The 22,689-nt window shown below is 42.0% G+C and overlaps 1 protein-coding gene across 1 annotated transcript in view; it reads left to right on the top strand.

Moving 5' to 3' along the window:
* The window catches only part of arhgap10 (Rho GTPase activating protein 10), a 40,222-nt gene that overhangs the window by 9,617 nt on the left and 7,916 nt on the right, over positions 1-22,689 (top strand). Inside the window, exons 4-21 of the mRNA XM_053855881.1 lie at positions 343-414; positions 518-619; positions 1,892-2,002; positions 2,166-2,270; positions 2,726-2,855; positions 3,639-3,745; positions 4,103-4,197; positions 4,492-4,573; positions 4,674-4,716; positions 4,823-4,891; positions 5,464-5,538; positions 8,325-8,409; positions 9,191-9,249; positions 11,477-11,582; positions 13,201-13,360; positions 15,114-15,255; positions 16,485-16,644; positions 21,232-21,336. Of these exons, the coding sequence (XP_053711856.1) occupies positions 343-414; positions 518-619; positions 1,892-2,002; positions 2,166-2,270; positions 2,726-2,855; positions 3,639-3,745; positions 4,103-4,197; positions 4,492-4,573; positions 4,674-4,716; positions 4,823-4,891; positions 5,464-5,538; positions 8,325-8,409; positions 9,191-9,249; positions 11,477-11,582; positions 13,201-13,360; positions 15,114-15,255; positions 16,485-16,644; positions 21,232-21,336 (1,808 nt within the window). The remainder of the gene's footprint in view (positions 1-342; positions 415-517; positions 620-1,891; positions 2,003-2,165; positions 2,271-2,725; positions 2,856-3,638; positions 3,746-4,102; positions 4,198-4,491; positions 4,574-4,673; positions 4,717-4,822; positions 4,892-5,463; positions 5,539-8,324; positions 8,410-9,190; positions 9,250-11,476; positions 11,583-13,200; positions 13,361-15,113; positions 15,256-16,484; positions 16,645-21,231; positions 21,337-22,689) is intronic.

A 22,689-nucleotide genomic window follows, 5' to 3' on the forward strand; every position in this document is an offset into this window, starting at 1 on the left:
GCATAACTTGCATATACTCTGCCACCGTATCTTTGTCTGGTGTCTGTGGTTTTAAAGCATCCTGTGATCAGCCGCTGCCTCAGATGACTGTTTTGAGGTTTGTTGTAAACATACAGCTCAGCACTGCAGAGCCTCAGCATTGTGCGATGACATCACACTGCAAAGTAAGGAAAACTAGGCTGGGCATGCATGCTCTGACATGTCGAGCAGCCAGCAACGAGAGCGCCCGCAGGCGTCAGAAAATGTCAGGCATTATATATCTATACAGTGTCATTTTGTGTGTGATAGAAATCAACTCGACAAGAGAATGAATAATTGTATTTTTCTGTCATGTGTGTGCAGATGAAGAACATCACAGAAACCTTAATGAAACCCCTGGAGAAGTTCAGGAAAGATCACCTCGGCACAGTCAGGGTAAAGTATGATGTTTAATTGCCCTGACTTTAATTCCCTCATCACCTAGAATAATCTCGAGTTTCTCTCTCGCCTCCGTTCCACATCCCGCTCCTTTTTGAAGGCTGAAAGAAAGCGTTATGAAAAAGAGACGGAAAAGTACTACAGCTCTTTGGAAAAGCTTCTCAATATGTCGGCAAAGAAGAAAGAACCTCATCTACAAGAGGTAAGTGTCTTCTACGTGCTGGATCACTGTTGAGCCTGCTAAACGCCTTGGTTTTCCACTGACATTACTCACGGCGAGTTTTCCTGGCTTGTTCACTGAAAAGAAAAAATGTGAACACTGTGATACTTCATGGAATTCTGCTGTAGTTATCCCACGGTTTTAACATTGTTTCACACTACTTTATCTTTGCACGGATTAGTTTTGAATCGCCGAATTCAAGGTTGTCCAACCCTGTGGAATGCACTTGTCCTGCATTTAAGAATTATGATGCAGCTAATATAGGGATTTTTACAGGCTAAAGAAAGTCATGCTGCAAAAATAGTGAGCTTCTTCACTTCAAACCGATGAGATCGCAAGATTTTTATTCACCTTAAAGCGCTCCTAATACACTGTTTCCGTCCATATGTCTGCAAAACATCGCATTTTGAGGACTGTAATGTCAATAAAAGATGATTCAAGTTCAGAACATTGGCCAGTTTGTTTCATGAGTCAGTCTCTGTGCTGGAACCGGTTTTCAAACCTACTTTAGAAGTGATCCTCATGCGTTTTTAAACCGGGTGCACCACTGACCTTTCTACAGTGCAGACAGCACCACTGCACCCGCGGCTTATAGACTGCTGCGTATTATGTATGGATTATGTATGTATCTGTTTTCAATCTTAAATCTAGTTGGTGCATTCCGGTGCACTCTGGAGCCTGAAAATTATGGGATGTTGATTTGTAGAGGATCAATCAATACTATGTGATGTGCGTCACACGATAGAAGAAATAGATTCAGTCAATTTGTTTAAAACAAGCTGTTAAAACTTTATTATTGCCACAACATTAAGTTGAAATTGCTTATTGATTATTACAATAAATACGGTCTAAATAAAAGATTGGAGTGGTTTAACTGTTACTGATTGCTGAGATTCCAGGACGCGGTTTTAATGATCGTTTATTTATTATCTGTACAAATGGCCTAGCTACGGATAATTCACTGCCAACGCTGGGAAACACATAAATAAACTACTAAAGGACTTGGAGTGAACCTTTGGTGACCAATCCCGGTCCTTAAGATTGTACACTTTCTTTTTCAACCAGTTCCTCCTTCTACATATTTGAAGAGCCTGACTCAATTTTTTCTTTTCCTGTCTCAATGGACAAAAAAGAAGAAGGACATTTGGAATGAACAACTGCCACATACTTCAGAGACCATGCTTTTTCTTCTCAGGCCGCCGTGCATCTGTGTGTGATTATCATCATTGTGATGTGTGCTCTCCGCCTCCTCAGGCAGACATCCAGGTGGAAAGCATGAGGCAGCACTTTCAGGAGGAGTCACTGGACTATGTCTGCAAGCTGCAAGAGATCCAGGAGAGAAAGAAGTTTGAGTGTGTGGAGCCGGTGAGTGACAGCTGTGGAACAGTGCGCACACAGGGATTATCTTTTGCACTGCAAATCAAAATAAATATCCTTATCTCTCCCGCTCTCTCCTGACTATATATATATACAGTATATATATATGTATATAAAATGAGTTGCTCTTCTTCTGTGTGCTCTTTTTCAGATGCTGGCCTTCTTTCAGACTGTCTTCACTTTTTATCACCAGGGTTTTGAGCTTGCCAAGGACTTTGACCATTATAAAAGAGCGCTGCAGATTAATATTCAGAACGTAAGAACAGCAGTATTTTATCGCCGTTGAGTGAATCAGTAAATTGCTCAAGAAAAGAAGAAGGTTGCAGAAATAAGTCATTTCTTCCTGTTCAGGCTGGCACTTGAAAGCCCTCTTATGTATTTCTATAGTTGGGTTTCCTGTTTACTTTGCCTAGTAACTGATGTTTGTAAGACGCACGCATGTTTCTCAGTCTATTGCTAATTTTCCACAGAAGTTCGATCAGCTTATGGACTCATTTTTCCACTTTTGTTTTGAGTTTCCTCCTGAAGTCACACCTCAATCCGTTTATGATTTTATTGCCATTGACCATGCCTCTCAACCCATCTGTAATGTCTTCAATTGTATTGTATTCATTCGGCCTTTGAGACGCATTTGAGATCTGACTTCTGTGCCGATAAGGTTTAGTCTCTTTTACTAGATGAAGTGATGCAACAGAGTCTGTTCACTTGCAGACGAGGAGTCGCTTCGAGGGAACGCGATCTGAAGTGCATGAGCTGATGAAAAGGATCAGAGATTCTCCTCAAGACTATAGACAAACCAGCCCTATCAGCTATGAAGGCTACCTGTTTGTACAAGAAAGACGTAAGCCTTGACAAGCTTTTCAGTACACGCCTGCGTCACATGCTGCTCAGCAGATCATGAAAAGCATGTGATATACATCACTGCCCAACCTCAGAAATACGCATTTAGTTGACTGAATTATATAGCTCAAGATTGTACTGTACTTCCAATATAAATATGTTAATCGTGAAACATTATTTTTTATATTTTTTCTATTCTTAATAATTGAGATTCATATCTTAAATATACACATTCACACATTACACAGTATTATTTTCTTTGGTCTGCCAAATATTCCACTCAGTTCCTCACCCATCTCATATGCCACACATACTAAATAAAAATCTACCTTATATACCGCTAATGCACCTCCAGTATTTAACTGGCTGAAGGTCTGGTCGATACTAATAATAGAACTTCCTCTCTCAATAGTTCTCCCCTTTTCTTAAACCTTTTCTTAAATGTTAAGTCCCCAGTCTTGGGGAAGGTGGACACAACATGATTGTCTCAATTCTTCAAGCATTCCCAATGACTCCAACAAAGCAAAGCAAAGAAGGGGAAATATTTAATACTGACACAGATTATGATGCTGTTTAGAGTGAACTTTTTTGAGTAAAATGTTGTCAGCATGCATACTTTATGATGATTCACTACAGACTAATATGCTGCTAGTAGTTTATTTACGCCAACTGTGTCTTGTTCACTATATGCTTTCATTTAGACTTCTACTTTAGAGAAACTGCTGACTGAGAAAAGCATGCTGCTGTCTAGTATTCATTTGTTCATCTTCTTTTTTTCCTCCAGGGCCGCCACCTTTTGGTTCGAGTTGGGTCAAACGTTACTGCACCTTTGTTAAAGAGCAGAAGATCCTGCACATGGTGACCTTTGACCACAGATCTGGTGGGAAAAGTGTGAGTAGACAGAACGAATGATTCATGGCCTTGTAGGAACAACTTCCTTTTGGGTCGTGGTGCCCATGGGAGGCATCATGAAACAGTGTCCTCATTTCTAGAGGCCACTAGAGGGAACTGTTTTCGCTAAAGTTGTTGGATTTCCACAAGCGTTTCATTTGACTTTTAAAGAGAGAGCGCCATATTTTGAGCCCTGAAGACGACGACACTTCTATGAAGTCTGATCAGCCTGTCACTGCTTGGAACTATTAACATTAGTTCCTGTTACCTTATCTCGTAACTTATTTATGATCCCAACTCTGTTTACTTTCTTTATATGTCATATTAGATACTCACTGTTAACTTCCTATATTACAGGGTGAGAGTGAGTCCGTCATGCTCAAGTCTTGTGTCCGCAAAACCACGGATGTGCTGGATCGACGGTTCTGCTTAGACCTCGATATCACAGATAGGTACTTCCACGTCTGTGCCACACTAACAAACTTGATTTATATGATGATTTGCAATGCATCCAACTCTATGGTTTCTACATGTTCGAAGTACTTCACAGGCCCCTTTGTCACCTGTCAACTGATATCACATTTTGTCAACTTTACTCGAGTATTAATAGCCGCACACTGAACACATTCCAACCTCTTGGTGTGTACACAACACAAGTGCCTGGTTGGCTGCCAGTGTATTATTAGAAATAAAAAATATATTTCACCTAAAAGTCTTCTCCCTTGTTCCGTACTGCTTTAATGCAGGCCGGGTACAGTTCTCACAGTGCAGGCTCTGTCGGAAGATGACCAAAAGTTCTGGATGCAGGCTATGGGTGGCAAAGAACCGGTGAGTCAGCAGTTTGCGCTTGATCATTTCATCTCTCCCTGGTGGCTTAATGGTTTATTCCACAACATAAGTATTTAGAAATGATTGTCTTCTTCAACAGATTGGACACTATCTTGGGAGGACCTACTCGAAAGAAAGAGGAAGTACGTCTCTGCCTATTCCAGAGTAGAACTACTGCGATGCATAATATATGTAGTCGTATTAATCCATAAATGTTTTCAGTGGTCATTTAATGCTTGTATTTTACAGTTGACGCCCAGTTGGATGACGTTGGCTTGAGTTTTGTGAAGAACTCTATCAGTGCCATAGAAAAAAGAGGTGAGTAGATTTTATTGGGTGAAAAAAGTACGTATTAAAAAGAAAAAACACAAAAGGTGTGCTCCGATTAAGTGTTGTAGTTTCTTCGTTTTGTCACAAGGGGGCACACGTTCTCTAAAATTCAATGTTGAGTCGCTGGCGGTTTGGCATGTACAATATTAGTAATAGTGCGGTTAACGTATGCTTTGGTTTCTTTTTTTATAGTTGCAATATTGGTGATTTCTCACAAGGTGAAGTAATGTTCATCTCAAAGGGAAAGGCAATTTAAAATGGCGACTCCCGTTTATAATTGTGTATTTAGAGAAAACAAAATTCTATTAAAAAGGGTTTCAGTGATTTTCTTTTTAATGGCAACAGAATAAAATATCAGGAAGGAAATCGAGCCATAATAATTAGTTGTTGTGGAAATACATTGAAATGCGTTTTAATAATATATGCATTCTATTCATATTTGCATTGTCAGTTATTTCACTTGCAGTTGAAACTAACAAATCACATCTTTTTGAGTCCCTGTATGTGCATGCATCATTAGCGTTTCTGTAAACGTAATCATTGTTAATATTGTGACCCAGGTATTAATGACCAGGGCCTGTACAGAGTGGTGGGAGTGAGCTCCAAGGTCCAGAAACTTCTCTCATTAATGATTGGTAAGTACTCGTTTTTTAACTTCTACATGCTTAAAAGAGAAATCACGAAAAAAGCTTGACCATTGGTAATGCTTTATAGTATCGGCTTCTTCTCAGTGCTTTGTATTCTCCATGATAGCTCATCTTGTCCTTGTCCTTGTACCTTTTGGCTCTTTCCTCATTAGCACACCGCTGTGATAACCTCCTCTGCTCAAACCTGCCTTTGTCTGTCACCGTCTTTTCTTAATTTCCGCTTCGTGTCTGGAGTCCCTTTCAGTCATTTTCTTTTTTTAGTCCCTCTTCTTCCCCCAGACCCTTCCATTGCTCTGTCTGCTCTCTGGTTTCATGCCATCACCAGCAGACACCACTCACTTTCAGCTCACTTTTCAGCGCTGTGTTCAGAATGACAACAAAGTTTGGAGCAGCCAGACAGTCTCAGCTTCAACCTCTAAAGCAACCTGCCAACTCATGATGAACGCTACAGTACCACACTGCCGTGACTCAGAAACGCATTCATATTTGGAAAGAGAGTCCACTCTCAGTGAGCCATGATTAAAAGAAATTAATAAGCATGCAAACTATAACCTCTTTATACTCTTACTCAGAATACGTTTTACTTCTATCCTGAGTAAAACTTAAGACATTAAAAAGAATATTGAACTGAAAAGTGGTTAGTTTTGGACCTGTCCTTTTCTTGGCCTGAAGCATTTCCACCAGCCCAAGTGGAGGATTGCTGTGTTGTTCCCCAATTAACGTGGACTTCACCTTCTTAAAACAACGTTTCTCACTTCAGACTTCTCATGGGATGAGAATAATTCACCAACAATGTGATGAAAGAATTGAATAAAAGACTTATAATGACAATGACTCACAAACAAAACTGTACAGCCTACATTATGCGCCTTCTTGTTATGTGCTGCACTTCTTCTCCAGAACCGTATAAATGCACACAGAGCTAGCTGACCGAATAATCAAACTTCCGCCTCTCCTCCTCCTCCTCCTTGAGCAGTTTCACCTTTGGCAGGTGGCCAGTCAGAGATTTGACTTATGGGGTGCCGATTGAATGTCATGAAACTATATAACAGGAAGCGCTCTGCGTTGTAGCTGGGTTCGGTCTCTGCTGTCTTGTGCTGTGTGGTGTTGGTCAGGGATATGGTGATGATTGCTGCTGAGCCCAGACTTTCTACTTCTATACATATAACTGCCGAGTGAAGCACATTTTAAAGAACACTGTGAGGAGATGAAGCTTACTGTATCCAGCGTTTGCTTTGTTAAGTGAGGAAGTAAATCTGTTCCATTATGAAGGCCTCCAGAGTGGCTCACCTTTTATTACCTGCACCAGTCCCGCAGCAGCGAAGGTTATGCCTTTGTTTGTTCATTTGTAAACAGAATAACTCAACATAATAGAAGAGAACTTCCTGGGCTGATGTGGTTTGGGTGATGTTTTGTGGGTTTCGATAGGATTTGCAAACGTTCTATAGTTACCAGTCTAGAGGCCACATCCCGTCATGTGACCCGCTCTGGTTAAAAAGGTCCGTAAACAGACATTTTGATTTCGAACAAAACACAACATGCAATCGAATTGCTGAAATGAATCCACTGCCATGTTGACGAAATGTGGCTTTACCATGTGTTTTGAGGGGCTTCTCAAACATTCCTTTCTTCTTCCTGTGTCTCATCTGTGTCTCTTTGGAAATCCTTAGCCCTTCTGCCACCTGCTGTCAATTAAAGGTCATTGCACTCGTAATGTTGAACATGAAATATATCATGCTGGGGGTATAGCATTTAAATAAACTGAGTAGGAGTCCCGGTCACAGTTTATGGGAAAATAGTGGTATTTAGAAGAAGTAGCAAGCTTGTATCGGCTGAGATCTTGTGAGCTTAGGTTTGTGATGTTACCATGTTTCAGATATTCTACTATGCTCATGTCAAGTCAATACAAATAGCTAAAGTAAGGTCAAAGATTGCACAAGAAGGAATTTTCAGTTATGACACCATCCGCCTGTCATCTTGGCCCCCATGTTTGTGTGTCATGGATCATTTTAATGCTTCAGTATTTATATTTATATTATATTTTTTAGCTCAAATGCTGTTGTCAGGGACACTTTCATTACTTTGCTGCTCAATATTTCCATAAATCATTGAAAAATGGGATATGGATGATAAACTGACCACAGTTTAGTTGCTCATCTGTATCCTGTAGCCTCTTAGCTCCGCACTACTAAATAACTAGCTCAACCCTTCCCATTTACATCTGACTTGTCCCTGACTTGACCTAAATAAATTGTTGAAATTTTGAGCAATACAAATGATTATATAACTAGGTGAAACAATGTCCCACTATTTGTAAGAGGAAGCAATTGTATTTCAAAATGAAGGGCCAACAGGAATTAAACATAACCGGTAGATAACTGATCTTTCTGACCCAAAATTCACATGACAAATTGCCAAAACTTCTGACTCAGCAACTTTAACTCCGGAGTCCAAGGACACATTTTCCAGTCACAGCATTGCATTGATGACGTCCGAAAATGTTCCCCTGTGTATCCCTTGCTTAAGGTGTGACAAAGAGCCCAAACTCTTCTGCACAGAGCTGCGCTGTTGTCCCGGCGGAGCCGGCAAAGTAGTGAGGGATTAATTAAAACCGTAATGAATGTCAAAACAGCCATCCACTTCCCAACATGCTTTGATTCTCCATCTGTAATTTTAACAAATTACATAGCACATTAGTGTATTCCTCTCTGCACACTCTCTGTAGCTGGATATTTTGTCCGGCCTCAAGTGCGTGTTGTATTTTCTTGTTTCAGATGAGAAGAGCAATGAAGTGGATCTGTCTGCCAGTGAGGACTGGGATGTTAAAACGATAACAAGTGCACTTAAACTCTATCTGAGGTAAGGATTGACATCATCGGAAAGCTTCATGGAATATTGAATATTCTGTTAGAGAGTGACACGAGCAACAGCAGGCTCAGCAGCATCGTGGTCTTAACCTGCTCCTCTTCTATACAACAGTGCTATTCAAGAACATGATTTCCCGACAGTAACTCTGTAATTCCCCTGAGCAGAGATAGATGTTATGTGCAGCAGGAACACTGAGCTATTTAGTAGGAAGTCATGAGTGGCTTTGAAGGAACCTTTGCTAACTTGGCAGCGCAGGACCCGTTGGTCGATGTGGTGCCTTTGACTGTGGTAAACCATCTTTGATAATTAGTCAAAGTTACTGAAGCCAAAATGGCATCTCAGTCCAGAAGCTTATGAAACGACAAATCTTTTTAGAGCTGCTTTGGAATTAGACAAAGTCAGATTCTGTTTTGTCTTATGGCGCCATGCTGCTTGGTGGACAACCAAACGCCCTTTAGCAAGGTTTTCAGTGTTGGCTGCTTTAACTCTTCCTCTACTTAGTGCCTCAGCTCTGCTTGTGTTTAGCCGCTTTGGTCTCCTCGGCTCCTTCCTTTGAGAATAAATATGTTTGGCCACTCGCCAGCTACAGTGTGAAACTACCTTCAGATGAACTTGGTTATCGCAACATGTGCACCATCTAATTCCATCCCCTGGCCTGACTGCATTAATCACTGCTGTGTGCCGCCCCTATAAAACAGTATGCCAGCTATTTCTGTCCACCCTCACTCTTCTTCTCCCTCCCTCCCTCCCCGCTTTCTCTCCGTACCTGAAGGAGCCTCCCTGAGCCGTTGATGACCTATGGACTTTACAAAGAGTTCATCAACCCTGCAAGTAAGTTTGACAACCTCTTGTGACACCAGTTATTATGAGCGCAGGGTTTAACCCAACAGCCACATCAGCCGGTAGTTCATGCACTTGTCCTGACTTTCTCATGTGCTGCATGTACTTTGTTTGCACTGGTTCATTCCAGGCCTTTTTATTCTCTCATTAGTGGGGATTCATTGTCCCTTTTAAGTCCTTTATTATTTGTAGTGACAGCAAAGTAAGAACACTTGAAAACGCTAGCAAAACAATTATTGTTGTATTGGCTTTGAGTTTGACACGTGTGTTCATTCGGGGGAAAATGTGTTTCACCGTGTTTACCAGGGGTTGTATTTCGGCTCATTCGGTAGCTGCGGTTGAGTAGAATTCCATTTACCATAATATCCAGACTGTAAGCCACTACTTTTTTGTTGCGGTCAGAACCCTGCGGCTTATACAACGATGCAGCTAATATATGGAGCGTCGCTGCCGCCTCAACAGCAAACACTGTTCATGAAAGCACCTGTTGAAGCAGTTCTGAAAATTAATTAGAACATTTTATGATGATACTTTCATTTATACTTCACTTATATCTTCTTTAGAGTTGAAATAAAATATATTGTTTTTATTTTATGACATTGAGACATGGTTTTATTTAATTATATCTTGTATCTATTATATTTAATTATATATATTATTCACAATTGTATTCAGTTTTTCCTGTTTTCTCAACAGTTTGCATCAAGTGTAGTTAACATGACACTAATCAATATTAAATACTAGCTAATGTGCTTCGAATACACTTATGAATACATAGTTAATTCAGGGTAATAAATGTTTGCTAATCTAAAGTGTAACCATATCCACGTACATTTATCATTTACATGCATTTATATACTGTTTACAACACCACGTTCAGACATGTCAGTGTGGTCTTCATCATGTACCTGTCGTATGTCGACTGATCCGTTGAGGTGGTCAGAGAGTCGTCGACCAGCAAAACAATTGTTAGTTGCAGCTGTACAAAGTTCACATGCACCTACCTGGAGCAACAAGCTTCTCCGAGTCCATATGTCTTTAAGTTTTTATTCCGTCTGTGATGGCTTAAATTAAAATGTATTTGTTAAGTAATGCTGGGTAATCACACTAAATTGTTCAGAAATATACATTTGCATAGCAACATGCATGAATTTACAGAAGTGATGACACCTAGACAAAGTGTTGTTGCGTCTTCAACTCTCTGTGATCACACCCATTAAGCGAAGCGCTGCATGGCATTGATGTCAATATGCAGTCGAGCTCTCACCTGACTTCAAAGTTGATGAGTTTGAAACCTTGTCGAAGTCTATGATGACTTTTAATCAGGATTCGTTGAGGCAAAGACGTTGCAAAGAAATTAGAAACTTCAATCGCTATAATTGGATCAGGTCGACGTTTTTATCAGGCACTTGCAATGCCTTCAAACCGAGGGGTAAAAATGGATTTGTAATAACAAATTTTTGTTGCTTTTTTTGACGGATGACAGCATCTCTAAGAAGCTTTTTTTTTGTAGTGAAATCCTTGTCGTTCCCATAGTAATGATATCATTCGTGCGTGGGCGGTCAGATGCCCATGTGTGAGGAAATGTTTAAGAGAGGATGGCGAGGTTTTAGCGGAGCCCTCTTGTTACGGGAGCGACAGCAATGTAAAGCTATCTCCGCTGCCAGCATAGTGCTGCCTGCTGCCAGATTTTCACAGGCTTCAAGCCACCAATTATGCTGCTTTCTCCAGTCAGTTGACTGAAACAGTAGATTATATCATCCAAGCCCATCCACTATATGGTATTTGAGGTGCTTATATTCGTCTGTCTCTTTTAACTTGAAATATTTTCTAATTTATCACAGATAGTTTTCCCCTGTAGGTTACAGTTAAAGATTATTTTTGGCAGCACAATGCATTTCATTCAGTCTAATGGAGTGAGAGTAGAGTGGTGAGCCACTCCACCTGTAGAACATTTCAACGTCCCTCCTCTGAGGGTAGAGGGACGCAGAGAAATCCAAAATGACTATACCATATGTGTAGATCTATTGTTTGCTGTGATGATTTTATGGCTTATTGCTCACCAAAGTCAGTGCTTTAGTTAATATTGTAATAACTGTGTTGTTATGAAGAAAAAAAAAGCGTCCAGAATGAAGTGTTTTTGAACGGTTTACTTGGAAAAAGCGTGTGTACTGTATAATTTATGGCCAGTGCAATACATGTTTCTGCACCTAAACAGAGGGCGGTAGTCCGGAGTCTCGCATCCAAGCCATCCACCGCCTGGTCCACAAACTCCCGGAGAGGAATCGACAAGTCCTCGGGCTGTTTATGAAGCATCTGGCCAAGTGAGTGTTCAACTTTCTTGGTCATAGTTCATCCAATCTACACCTCCTCTCTCTCTTCTCTCTTCATGTCTGTCTCCTTATTCTCACTCTCCATGTTTTCACTTATTCCCTCACTCCCACTCTCTTCACTCCCCCTTCCCTGCTGTCACTCCATCTCTCCTGTCTACTCACTTGACTGCTGGGTATGAAAATTGACACCCATGCTATCTTAACCTAATAATTTTACTCTCTCAATACTATGGATCTGCATCTTGTGTTCCCACTTCATCACGGGAGATTTGTCTCGGCCGTTGACTCTTTAGTATGCCGTGGTGCACCACGCCACTGAAGCGCAATGAAATGGACCACTTGCATGAAGCCCACTCACTCTTGAGATCTCTCCATACGCCCCAGAATGGACCACTGTTGTGCATCATTTCACGTGCTAGATTAGATTGGTGGGAAGATTTAGGAAATAATGTTAGCTTACATTACAAGGTTTTACCTCTGCAAGCTTTTTATAAACTAAATATGAGCAAATTGAGGATAAGTAAATAATCCCTCTACCCTGAGGCAGCGAGAGTCTGGTGGATCTTATTTCATAGAAACCAACTGCAGAATCAGGCTGTGGTAAAAAGGCAGTGCTATTGAAATTGAATTTGGATTATCCAGCGTGAAATTCTCCAGACTGGAGAGACTTGAATATTTTTCTGAAGTTGGCGTGTGTGCATGTCCTGCAGGGGAGGGAAGCAAAGCCAGAATTTCACACTCCTATCTGAAATGGTTTCAGAGATGTTATAAATGTGAGTTGTCACAAATGTTTTTGTCTTCAAAGGCATCCTTTGAAGCTATTTAAACTGTCTCTCTGCAGATGCACTGCATATCATCATATTTGAAGCGTGAAATCGCTTTACCTTTACCTCGTACTTGTTTTTTTCACATCAAGAATTTGTTTTTCCCTGAAAAGTTAAGTTGCTAATATCTCCCTAATTGCCGCTTGGCAAAAGACTCTGTGCGTGGGAAATGTTGAGGCTAGTGTTTCTGAAGTGTTTCAGCAGAGGCAGAACCATATCACAAATTCATTGAGTAGCATGTGCCAACTGCTCTGAGTCTCGATCTTTGACACCCTTAAGTCTTAGTGGCATCATTCAACAAATGTAACGCCATGGAACCAGTCAGGTTTGGTTGAAACACTGTAGGGAAGAGAAGGAAAGCGTTCTGAGAATTGGCCACTGAAACAAAGTACATTTCATTCTCACATAAGCGCCTGACTTATCAGATCATTTTCCATCGACTGAACAACGATAGTCCTGCTGCCTTACCAGTTCTATACTGATCAGCAGAGGGGCGCACTCCGGCTTTAAATGGAGTCATCCTGCCCCTTTTCACAGGACCTTTTAAGTCAAGTAGCTTTCAAGAACAATTGTTTTACTCATACCAGACATGACTTCTATTAGAAGATGTTTAACCTAATAAAAATGATGACAGTGTTTTCTCAAGAGTCCTTACAGTATTGGATAATAGCGAAAATATAGTCCTTCTTCTGGCTGTTTAAGATTTTCATAATCCACATTTTTGAATCACTGCATTTGTGGCTTAGTATTGTTTTCAGTCAGGCGTGTGTTTCTGTCTCCCACAGTGTGGCTGCCAATAGCAAACAGAATCTGATGACCATGGCGAACCTGGGTGTGGTGTTCGGCCCGACACTCATGAGGCCACAGGAGGAGACTGTGGCCGCCATCATGGATCTAAAGTTCCAGAACATTGTGGTGGAGATCCTCATCGAGCAGCAAGAGCAGGTGAGCAGTAACACCAAAGACACGCTTATCTTCTGAGCCAGTTCACTTTGAATATTTTACTGCACATGAAATTTAAACAAGATTCTGCCACAACTCTGCACTTTATGCACCCATCTCATGTTTCTTTATCGACTCTCGAGATGCCAAAATATTTACTCTTCCGGCTCTTATTCATCCCCCACTTGTCTCCTATTTTGGATCATATTTCCTTTGATCACTATGTCACAACCGCTACAACTGAAAGAGCATACTTTGGTGCTTTTTAAAAAATGTTTTGCCATATTACTGCTTTTCCCTAGTCGGAATGGCAAATGAAAGCATCATGCGCTGACACATCTCAACTACATGCAGGTTTATCCCCATTTGAATTTGATTATATCAGGATATTCATAGCCTCCCTGTTGTCATATGTGTTGTTGTATAACCTGTATTTCAGGAGATCCCATAAGCTTCCCTCAAAATGTCATTAATCATTTCGAAATCCTCAAAGGGGGATAAAAATCTGTGTCAAAAGAGGAGAAAAGGTTCGAGATTAGTTTCCTAATCTGCCGCCGCACTGAACTCTGAATGGACTCAAATGAAACCAGGAGCTTTTCGTTATTTTTAGTTTCATCTTTATTAGATTTTTCTTTTTTAAAAGAGAAGATGGCTTAATATTTTAATACATTTTCATCTAGACAACACGTGACATGTGTAGTGAGAGCAAAAATTATTAGTCACATGAACCCAACCCCTCAGACAGTACATGATTAAGTATTGATAAATCGACTACATTTATATTCTGTCTGTGTGTAATTACACATCATTATTGTGTTAATGGTGTGTGGATCCCATGCAGAATGTTCAGTAAGATGCTTGTTCCTAATGATTCAGCTGATGTACATTGTCAAACTGAAGCATGAAGTTTTAGACAGATGCAATAAGTTGACTTAATCGCAGGTAGCTGTCCAACTCATGTCCTTAAACCGCAGCTGAGGCCAGTCAATGATCTGGCCTCGCCTTGTACCCATTAAAACTCATGTCAAACTATGCCACCAGCATTTTCCCGCTAACTAACCAGTGCTCAGGCGTTAGAATTCTAAAAGAAAAAAGTAGTTAAGCAGTCAGGAATCAGCCGAGTCCCACCGCAGACTGCTGATCCCCCCGGATACAGACAGTAGACTGCTTTACATTCAGCTCCATCTGCAGGAAGAAGCATGAGTGGGAGCTGAAACTCTCAGCCATATCAGATTTCTCACTTTTTCGATCTCCCTTGCTCCTGAAAACTTTCGTTCTCTTGCCCCCCCTTCTCCCCTCCCCACTGCTGTCTCACTTTCTCTGCCACATTCTCCTGCTTCTTTCCTTCCCTATCTACCTCCTCTGCTCGCCTGTGATCCGTTTTGGAGGCTCTGCTGAGATTTCATCTCCTCTGCTGCCTTTTCTTTTTAACTCTACATCTGAAGTTTGTATGTAAACAGTGTTCGATGTAAACAGTCTGTGCCAGTTGGCTCCTCATTCTGTCCAAACCCTGTTTATTCCACTTTACTCTCGACGAAGGAGTGGGTCACTGTCTCCGAGGAAGGGCATACTTTAAATTACCACTATATATATATATACATATATATATATATATATATATTATTCAGAGGCTCCCAATAATTGAGTGATGTGAGTAGCTCATGTGGCGAATAAGACAGTTTCTGCCAAATGAAGAGAGGAAGAAAGTTGATGTCACTTGCATAAACTCAGACACAACAGATGTTTGCCTTTGTAGATCTTTGCAGATGCTCCAGATTGGTCGCCCGTTTCACCTGCAGCTCCAGTGTTCTCTGCTCCCACAAGGATGTCGAAGAAGCAGAGTCGGCAGAGCCGGCCTCTCGCTGTCTACAATCCTCAAGCTCTGGACATCCAGAGCGGTAAGATGTGTCTAATAACTCAGTATTTCTGTTCGGCAAAAACATGCATGTTACATGTTAGTGAAGCAGTGCAAACATTTGTGAGTATATAATCTAGACTTGAAGTCACAGTCTCAGGCCAATATGACTGGTTTTGAGACCGCGATGTTGGCCCAAGACAGGGAGAGAGAATCCTAAACCAAAAGCGCAGAGTGCTGAGACCGTGACCAAGAGACCCGAGAACTACAGGTCTAGTCCTTGCGTTACAAATAATGTGAAAGAACTTGATGAGTCAAAAAAAGGCATCACATGACAATATTGTAATACTAATATTGTGGTGCTCTCTGACTATGATTTTATTTTGGTCTTCAACAAAAACCGTGCATGAATAAATAAACACACAACTGAAATTATTTCCCAGTTTTAAAAGCTGAAATTTTGAACTGTAAATAGGGAAAACCTGACAGGAACAATCTCTTCGTGACCCCCAGGATTAAAATGGAGAGAAGAAAATCACAGTTCAGGAAAAGAGCTTTCTTCATTGACAGTAACAAGTCATTAAGGATGTTTTTGTTTGTTTGTTTGTCTGGGGGGTTACAGAAATTCCACTTCCTTCAAAGAAATATTGAAATTTACGGGCTAGCGTTAAGGTATCTAACCTTAAATTAAGCAAGTAAGTAAGGCATGAAATTTTAATAAATTACCCAGTAATTTCCAGACTATAGAGTGCACCGGAATATTAGCTGCACCCACTAAATTTAAGAAGGAAAATGAATCTTGCTCTTACATAAGCTGCAGCCTTCTATAAGCCGCAGATGCAGTGGTGCTGTCTGTGCCGTAGAAAGGTCCGTGGTGCACCTGCGCTTTTCAAAACTAGTTTTGGGGCTTCAGCATCGAGACTGACGTGACTTGCTGAGTCACTTGCTCTGGATGAGCCCAAGCTTTCTCAAATGTTCCACCAAACTAAGCTAGTTAAAGAAGGTCCCACCGTGATAAGACGGTGGTGCCAGTCTTGCCTTCCCTCTGCGACTTCTTCTGCTCCATTATAGACACATGAGTTTTTAATGAACCTAGATGCAAGATGGACAGCTGTTAGATTCCTTAACTCCCTGCGTGCAACGTTGCTTTGAGCACCAATAAATAATGCAGTCGGGTTATCAGTCCTTGGGCTTTCATGTTGCAGCAGTGTTGAAGCAGAAGATGTTAAATAGAAACATGCACTTCATATCGCAATATTTGTTCGCATCTAGTGGCAGGTACCATTTCCAGTCAGGCTACAGATGAGACCTCAATGGGAAGCAATGAGTCCGTGTCGTCCCAGTCCTCATCGGCATCTGCTTCAGAGTCTCCTCCAGACAAGTCTGACCACGCGCCTCTTGTTAGCAGCCTGAGCTCCGGCAGCAACCCAAGGTGAGCGGTTGTCCCGATGCAGCCTTAGAAATGCAGGCGGTGTCGACTGTTCATAGCATTGCATTATTCACAACTTTAAACACAAAGTGTTGGGTCCAGCTGGCCATTTCTCCCCCCTGCTATATACTGTATGGTTCCATAAGTAAAACTCATTATCTCAGATGCTTGTACATTAGGTTGTTTATGGAACTGTCTTGTGTTACTAGCACCACCCGCCTTTAAACTGCTGTGCTTCTTCTGAGTTAATTAAAATGGTGACTGCTTCTTATTTTGGGATGGGATGTACAGAAACTGCATCACTTTCTCGCCTTTTCCTCATTCATCCCTCCTTTATCTCTCTCCCCAAGTCCTTGTCTCTTTTTTTTTTGGTTGTTTCCTGTCCATGACTGGTCTTGAATGCTGATTCGAGAGATGAATTATTGGGTTATGTTGCAGATGTTAGACTCTCTGCTGTCTCATGCCCATGGATTCACCTTGAAATACTTCTCTCTCCGACGCCTCCCTCTCTTTTTCGATCCATCAGCTGCAAAACATAACGCACCACGACTCGACTGAGGACGATGCGATGTGACCTTTGTTGTTTTTTATTTGTAGGCCACTTGCAACTCTTCTGCGGATCATTAAATGATGGATTATTTATGTAACCCGCGCTTTTTGTCCTTCCTCACATATGTTGCGTCATGGTGGAGGGCGGACAGGGAGGCGGTCTTCCATCAAAGCTGTTTGTTTAGCAGACATGTGGCGGTGTTTTGGCCGCGAGAGTCCTGTTGCCATCGTCGAGATATTAATCTTGTTTACCCTTTGAGCCTCAAGTCTTGTCCTTTTATGAAGACTTCCGCCATATGTCACTGGCTTTCACCCCGGCTTTGTTCGCACATAAATCTTGGTGCGGAGACCTGTTAGCACAGCACCTCTTTGGCCCGGATCTCAGCGGCTCGGCTCTGCCAAAAGAGCAGGAGGAGTGGCACCCGCTAAATCACTTCCAGTTACTCCACGGAATGTCTTATATCTGGTTAGAGATGCACCTGGAAACTCTTTGTGGTTCATCCTGCTGGCTGCAGCTGAATCTGCCTCGTCATACACAAATACTCTGACTCATGGTGCGGTTACTCTTAAAGGAAGCTCACGTTATTCATCATCTTTTATCCCAGCTGTTCAGTCAGGGCTCCCCCCAGAGGCCCTTTGCTTTCCCTGTGAATGTACAGTAGTAGCTGCTTGCCGTCTAAAATGATTGGGAGTTTGATCCTTCAACTAGAATCAGCTTCACCTGGGTCTCTCCAAACTGGAGTAGAAAGGTCTTTGTTATTAGCCTGTGTCAAATCCGTGCCAGTGTCAAGACGACCTGCAAGCCGACGAGAGAAATTCCTCAATTCAACTGTTGACTTGAGTGAATTCCGTCCTGCATGTGGTTGTGGTTGTGAAAGAGTCCGGCGTGATGTGTGTGAAGTCACTGAATAAACACATGCAGAGATTTTTATGACACTTCAATGATCATGTTAAGTGGTTCTTTAGTTACAGAGTAGTAGTTCGCATGAATAGCTGGATATATCACTCCCACCTTTTCCTGACGTATCATCTTTAGTCCAGAGCCACGATGGAACTTGTGTTGCATTTTATTAGTCAGAACTAGAATTCATTATGCTATTAGATGTTTAAATGACCAGTTTTCTGTGTTAACATTATCTGTATGGATACAGAATTGATATATCTTTGCCTGTGTCATTTTTCCATGCGGCTATGTAGCTATTGTCCTGACACTGTTATCGACAGCCAGGATGCTCTGTGCTCCATGTGAGCTCTTTGTTGGTCTCGAATCTCTCAGCCAAACCATCAAAACTGGCTCTCAGGTTTGGTGACTCATCAGTTTCTCTTCATCTCATTTCTATTCTATTATTTTAATGAGTTGTTCACATCTATTCTTTGCTTTGAACATGTATATCTGTACACCCCTCTTAATGACACCACAGAATCCTAGATGTTCTCGGATGTCTCGCTCCTCTTCCAAGTGCCTCTGTTTCTATACAGATAGAGGTGCGCAACAATCCCTCCCACAGTGTGCGTCTTACATTACGGATTACCGACGTCAGTCCAGGTTTCAGACAGGAAAACAGCGTTTCTGATGTACTATATTTAATCTTGTTTACAGAGCAAGCTTAGCTGTGTCTGTGGCGAGGGAACGCAGCCATTCAAGCCCTGTTGCTATTCCTGCTAAGACAAAATTTCCCTCGCTTCATCTCGCCTGCAAATGTGAATGCAATTCCTACATAATCTGCTTTCTTCTCATTCATTTAATATGGTGGCTTGCAAGCCACGCGGAGCTGAGGTTTTTTTTTTCCATTATTTATTTACTACGATGATTTTGCTGCAAGGTGCTGGAAAATGGTGAATGACTCTAATCTGTTCAACTTCTTCCTCTTCTTCTTCCTCTTCCTCTTCTTCTTCTTCTTCTTCTTCTCCTTCCGTCCATCCATCCGTCTTCATCTTCTTCGTCCATCCATCCGTCCGTCTTCATCTTCTTCGTCCGTCCGTCTTCATCTTCTTCGTCCATCCATCCGTCCGTCTTCATCTTCTTCGTCCATCCGTCCGTCCGTCTTCATCTTCTTCGTCCGTCCGTCTTCATCTTCTTCGTCCATCCGTCCGTCCGTCTTCATCTTCTTCGTCCGTCCGTCTTCATCTTCTTCGTCCATCCGTCCGTCCGTCTTCATCTTCTTCGTCCGTCCGTCTTCATCCTCTTCGTCCGTCCATTCTTCTTCATCTTCCATCCATCCATCCATCCATCATAATCATCCATCATCAGGAACACAAAGTTGGCAAAGTTAAGAACTTATCACTTTATCTGAAAAACATTGAAACCTATCTGCAAAAGTATTTTTAAGTCTTCCTTTTCTTTTTTCTTCTTCTTCTTTATCCCATTTCAACATGCACTAATTTGCCTACAGTTGTGAGTTGTATTTCGTCTTAATTTATTTTTGTCTGAATAAAAGAGAAAATTGTTTGAAATTCCTACAGCAATAAGCAGTAATAGTACCAGTAATAAAATATTTGGGTTGTTGGTTGCCCCTGTCAAGACCAAGACCAAGGCGACCGAGTCCATGACTGAGTCCAAACTCACTGCAGAACACCAAAGACCAAGCTCTAAACTCTTCTCACCTACAGTAGCTCATTTCCACTCAGCCCTGACAGTTTTTCTTTCTGAGTGATTCTGCGTAGAAACGGAAGGACACAAACTTCCAATAACCTCCATGACTGACAGGTAATTATTGATTACTTTACTGCTACGTGCAGAGCCACATTGACACCAAGTCAGAGCACCCAGTTTCCCCTCATCTCTGATATGAGTAAGGTTCATGGAGGCGACTTAAGTGATCCAAGTGAATTGAACTTGTTAACAGAAATGTCCCGAGTCTGTCAGTATACAGCTGCGTTTGTTCCCCAACACATCCCTTATAGGCAATATTTGTCAAGTGGTTAGTCAGTGTCAGTTTTCGTTTCCATCTTTCAAATGTCAGTGCCAAGTGTTTTGTGCGGTCGATGACATACTTCAGTCACCATATGTGGTGAAGTCTGTGTTGTGTCTCCAAAGTCGCATTCGTGTCAGAGTGTTTGAACTGTGCGACGCGCACCTCTGGGTGGCTGAAGGCCTGTCCCTCCTCCCGGCTGTGACCCAGCAGACAGTGGTTGTTCCTGGACCAGGTTAATGAGTGGATTTGCTGCAGTGCAGCGCACTGTCCCCCCGCGCTGCTGTGGAGCAGCTGAGCACCAGGGTGCCCCTCGCTGCTGCAGAGCTATAAATCACCCGGCGCAGGCCGGCGCCGGACAGAAGAGCCACCACGGCGGCTACAGCCCGAGTGGAGATAAGTAAGAGGCTCGCTCTTGAAGAGCCTTTTCAGCCGCCATGTTGCGACTCCAGGCCGTTTTGGCACCTTTGATAGTGACAGCATAATCGCTATTGACAACCTCCAGCTCCTCCCCAGCTGCTCCCTCTAATTGCCTTTATTAACGTCTCTATGGGAGCGGCAGCTCGGAGCACTTTGCTCATGATGTGCTGTATTAGCTCTGGCCTCGGACAAGACATGCTGCACAGAGGGAAGCCTGGCGCCGGCGCTCCGCTCCCCTCTTTCCCCGTGACCCCGGCCTTTTTCCTGTCGTGGACCCGCTCACCTTCGCAGTCGAGCTAAATCATGTGAAACACTCACAGAAGTATAGATGTGTTGATGAAGGTTGGGAACTTTTACTTTCACCTGGAGACTGTGGGAAGACTGGAGAGAGACCAGGCCAGTGGTGATCTAAATCTTTTACCGCTTTTGGCTGGCATTTAAAAAAACAAACATCTTTTATTCAGCAGCTTCTCTCTTTGCCACGCTGGACATTTTTCTTGAAGATACAGACAACCTGTTTATTTGGCTGAATTGTTTGCGCTCGTGAAATGTCTCCATCGACAGTGGTTTGTCTCTTTCAGTGGATTGAAATCTTGTTGGTTCGGAAGCTGTTTTACAGGCGATTGTTTTTACGGGAACTTTCTCTCACAATACACAGCATTAGTCCATCTTTGGTCCTCTAACTGTGGTGGTGTTGTCCTCTCTGCAGGACTCCCTCGGCGGCAGCTTCCTGGGCCTCTCCTGAAACACCAGATGAAGGCAAACATGCTGCTGCTTCTGCTGCGGCTGCTGAAAAAGAGAAGCCCAACGAGAGGTAAGACACTTCACATCCAACTCAAGCTTGCAAAGTCACTGGTCATTTTTTTCCACACAGTTGAATCTTTATTTTTATCTGAAACATCAACAACAACAAAAAAGTATTTTGGGTGAAATGAATTGCTTTGTATAATCATTCCAAAAAATGAATTTCTTAGCCCTTTTTTCACCCATCATGTTGCTGTGTCTCCCTTTCTCATCTGTAACAAAGTTCTAGTAGACTTTTGAGTTTAACAGAGTTCAATAATATAAAACCAAATGAAGCGTTTATTTTGTTTTTAATCTTGGAAGTCACATTCCAAAAATAATCTTGACCTAAATCACTCTAAATATTGGCACTTATTTTACAGTCTTGCAGTAGCATTATAATTCATAAATTACATAAACTTATTCATATGTGAAGGACGTCCTTGCTCTCAGCATGGGTGCAAAACTCCAGCTGAATTGGTGAGTGTATATACTGTATATTGTCCAGCTTTTTAAAAGATGTCTGACAGTCTTGGCCGCCGCCTCTTGATGCACGCCGTCGTCCCATATTTGACATGTAAATGAAGCGGCCTACATCGAACTACCACAGCAGGACACAAGTTGTCACGTATTGGCGAGCTCCTGAAGGCCGTTGTTTATGTCATGTCTTCATTTCCTTTCTCAGTTTTCATTCTGATTTGTCCCATTCCAGAGTGTAGTTTTACGGTTGAGTTGAATGTTTACATTGTCGAGGTCTGATCAGACCACAGTTTCACACACAGAAACATCACTGCGTGACTCTTAAACACGGTTGTTTTCTGAAGATTGCGGGTGTATTCGTGCAGTTTACTCCAAAAAATGAAGGAAAGCTTTTCTGAAATAAGTTAAAAAATAGAAAGAAATACATTGTTCCAGGGTTTTTGCCATGATTTTTCTCGAGCTGTGCCTTCCCAACACCTCCCCTCCTATAAAAACCAGATCTGTTGCGGTCTGTCTCCTCATGTGTCCGGCCAGAATGCGCAACTTGAGTTCTGTGGGCGACGGACTTCAGTCATTATGCTGTTTCTTTCCGGAATTTTCCGTTAAAAACAAGACAAAACCATCATAATCCTGTCCGCCTCCATGATGTGTTACGTGGTATCCGCTTGTTTGGATGGTTCCAGTGCGTTTTAATATGTTTGATCTCTAAAAAAGAGACTGTTTCTGTGAAGGCGTGGCGGCTCTCAGTTTTCAAACCTGTAGCTGAAGTTTTTATCAACAGTTGTCTTTAGTCACGGATTTATTTCCAGCGATCAGAAGTGATGCAGTGTGACATTATCGTGACTCCACACAGTAACTTCACACTTTCATATTATATCATCAAAAATCTCGTTGTTTTGTCAGA

The sequence above is a fragment of the Synchiropus splendidus genome, chromosome 2 (assembly GCF_027744825.2).
Source record: "Synchiropus splendidus isolate RoL2022-P1 chromosome 2, RoL_Sspl_1.0, whole genome shotgun sequence".
Lineage (NCBI taxonomy): Eukaryota > Metazoa > Chordata > Actinopteri > Syngnathiformes > Callionymidae > Synchiropus > Synchiropus splendidus.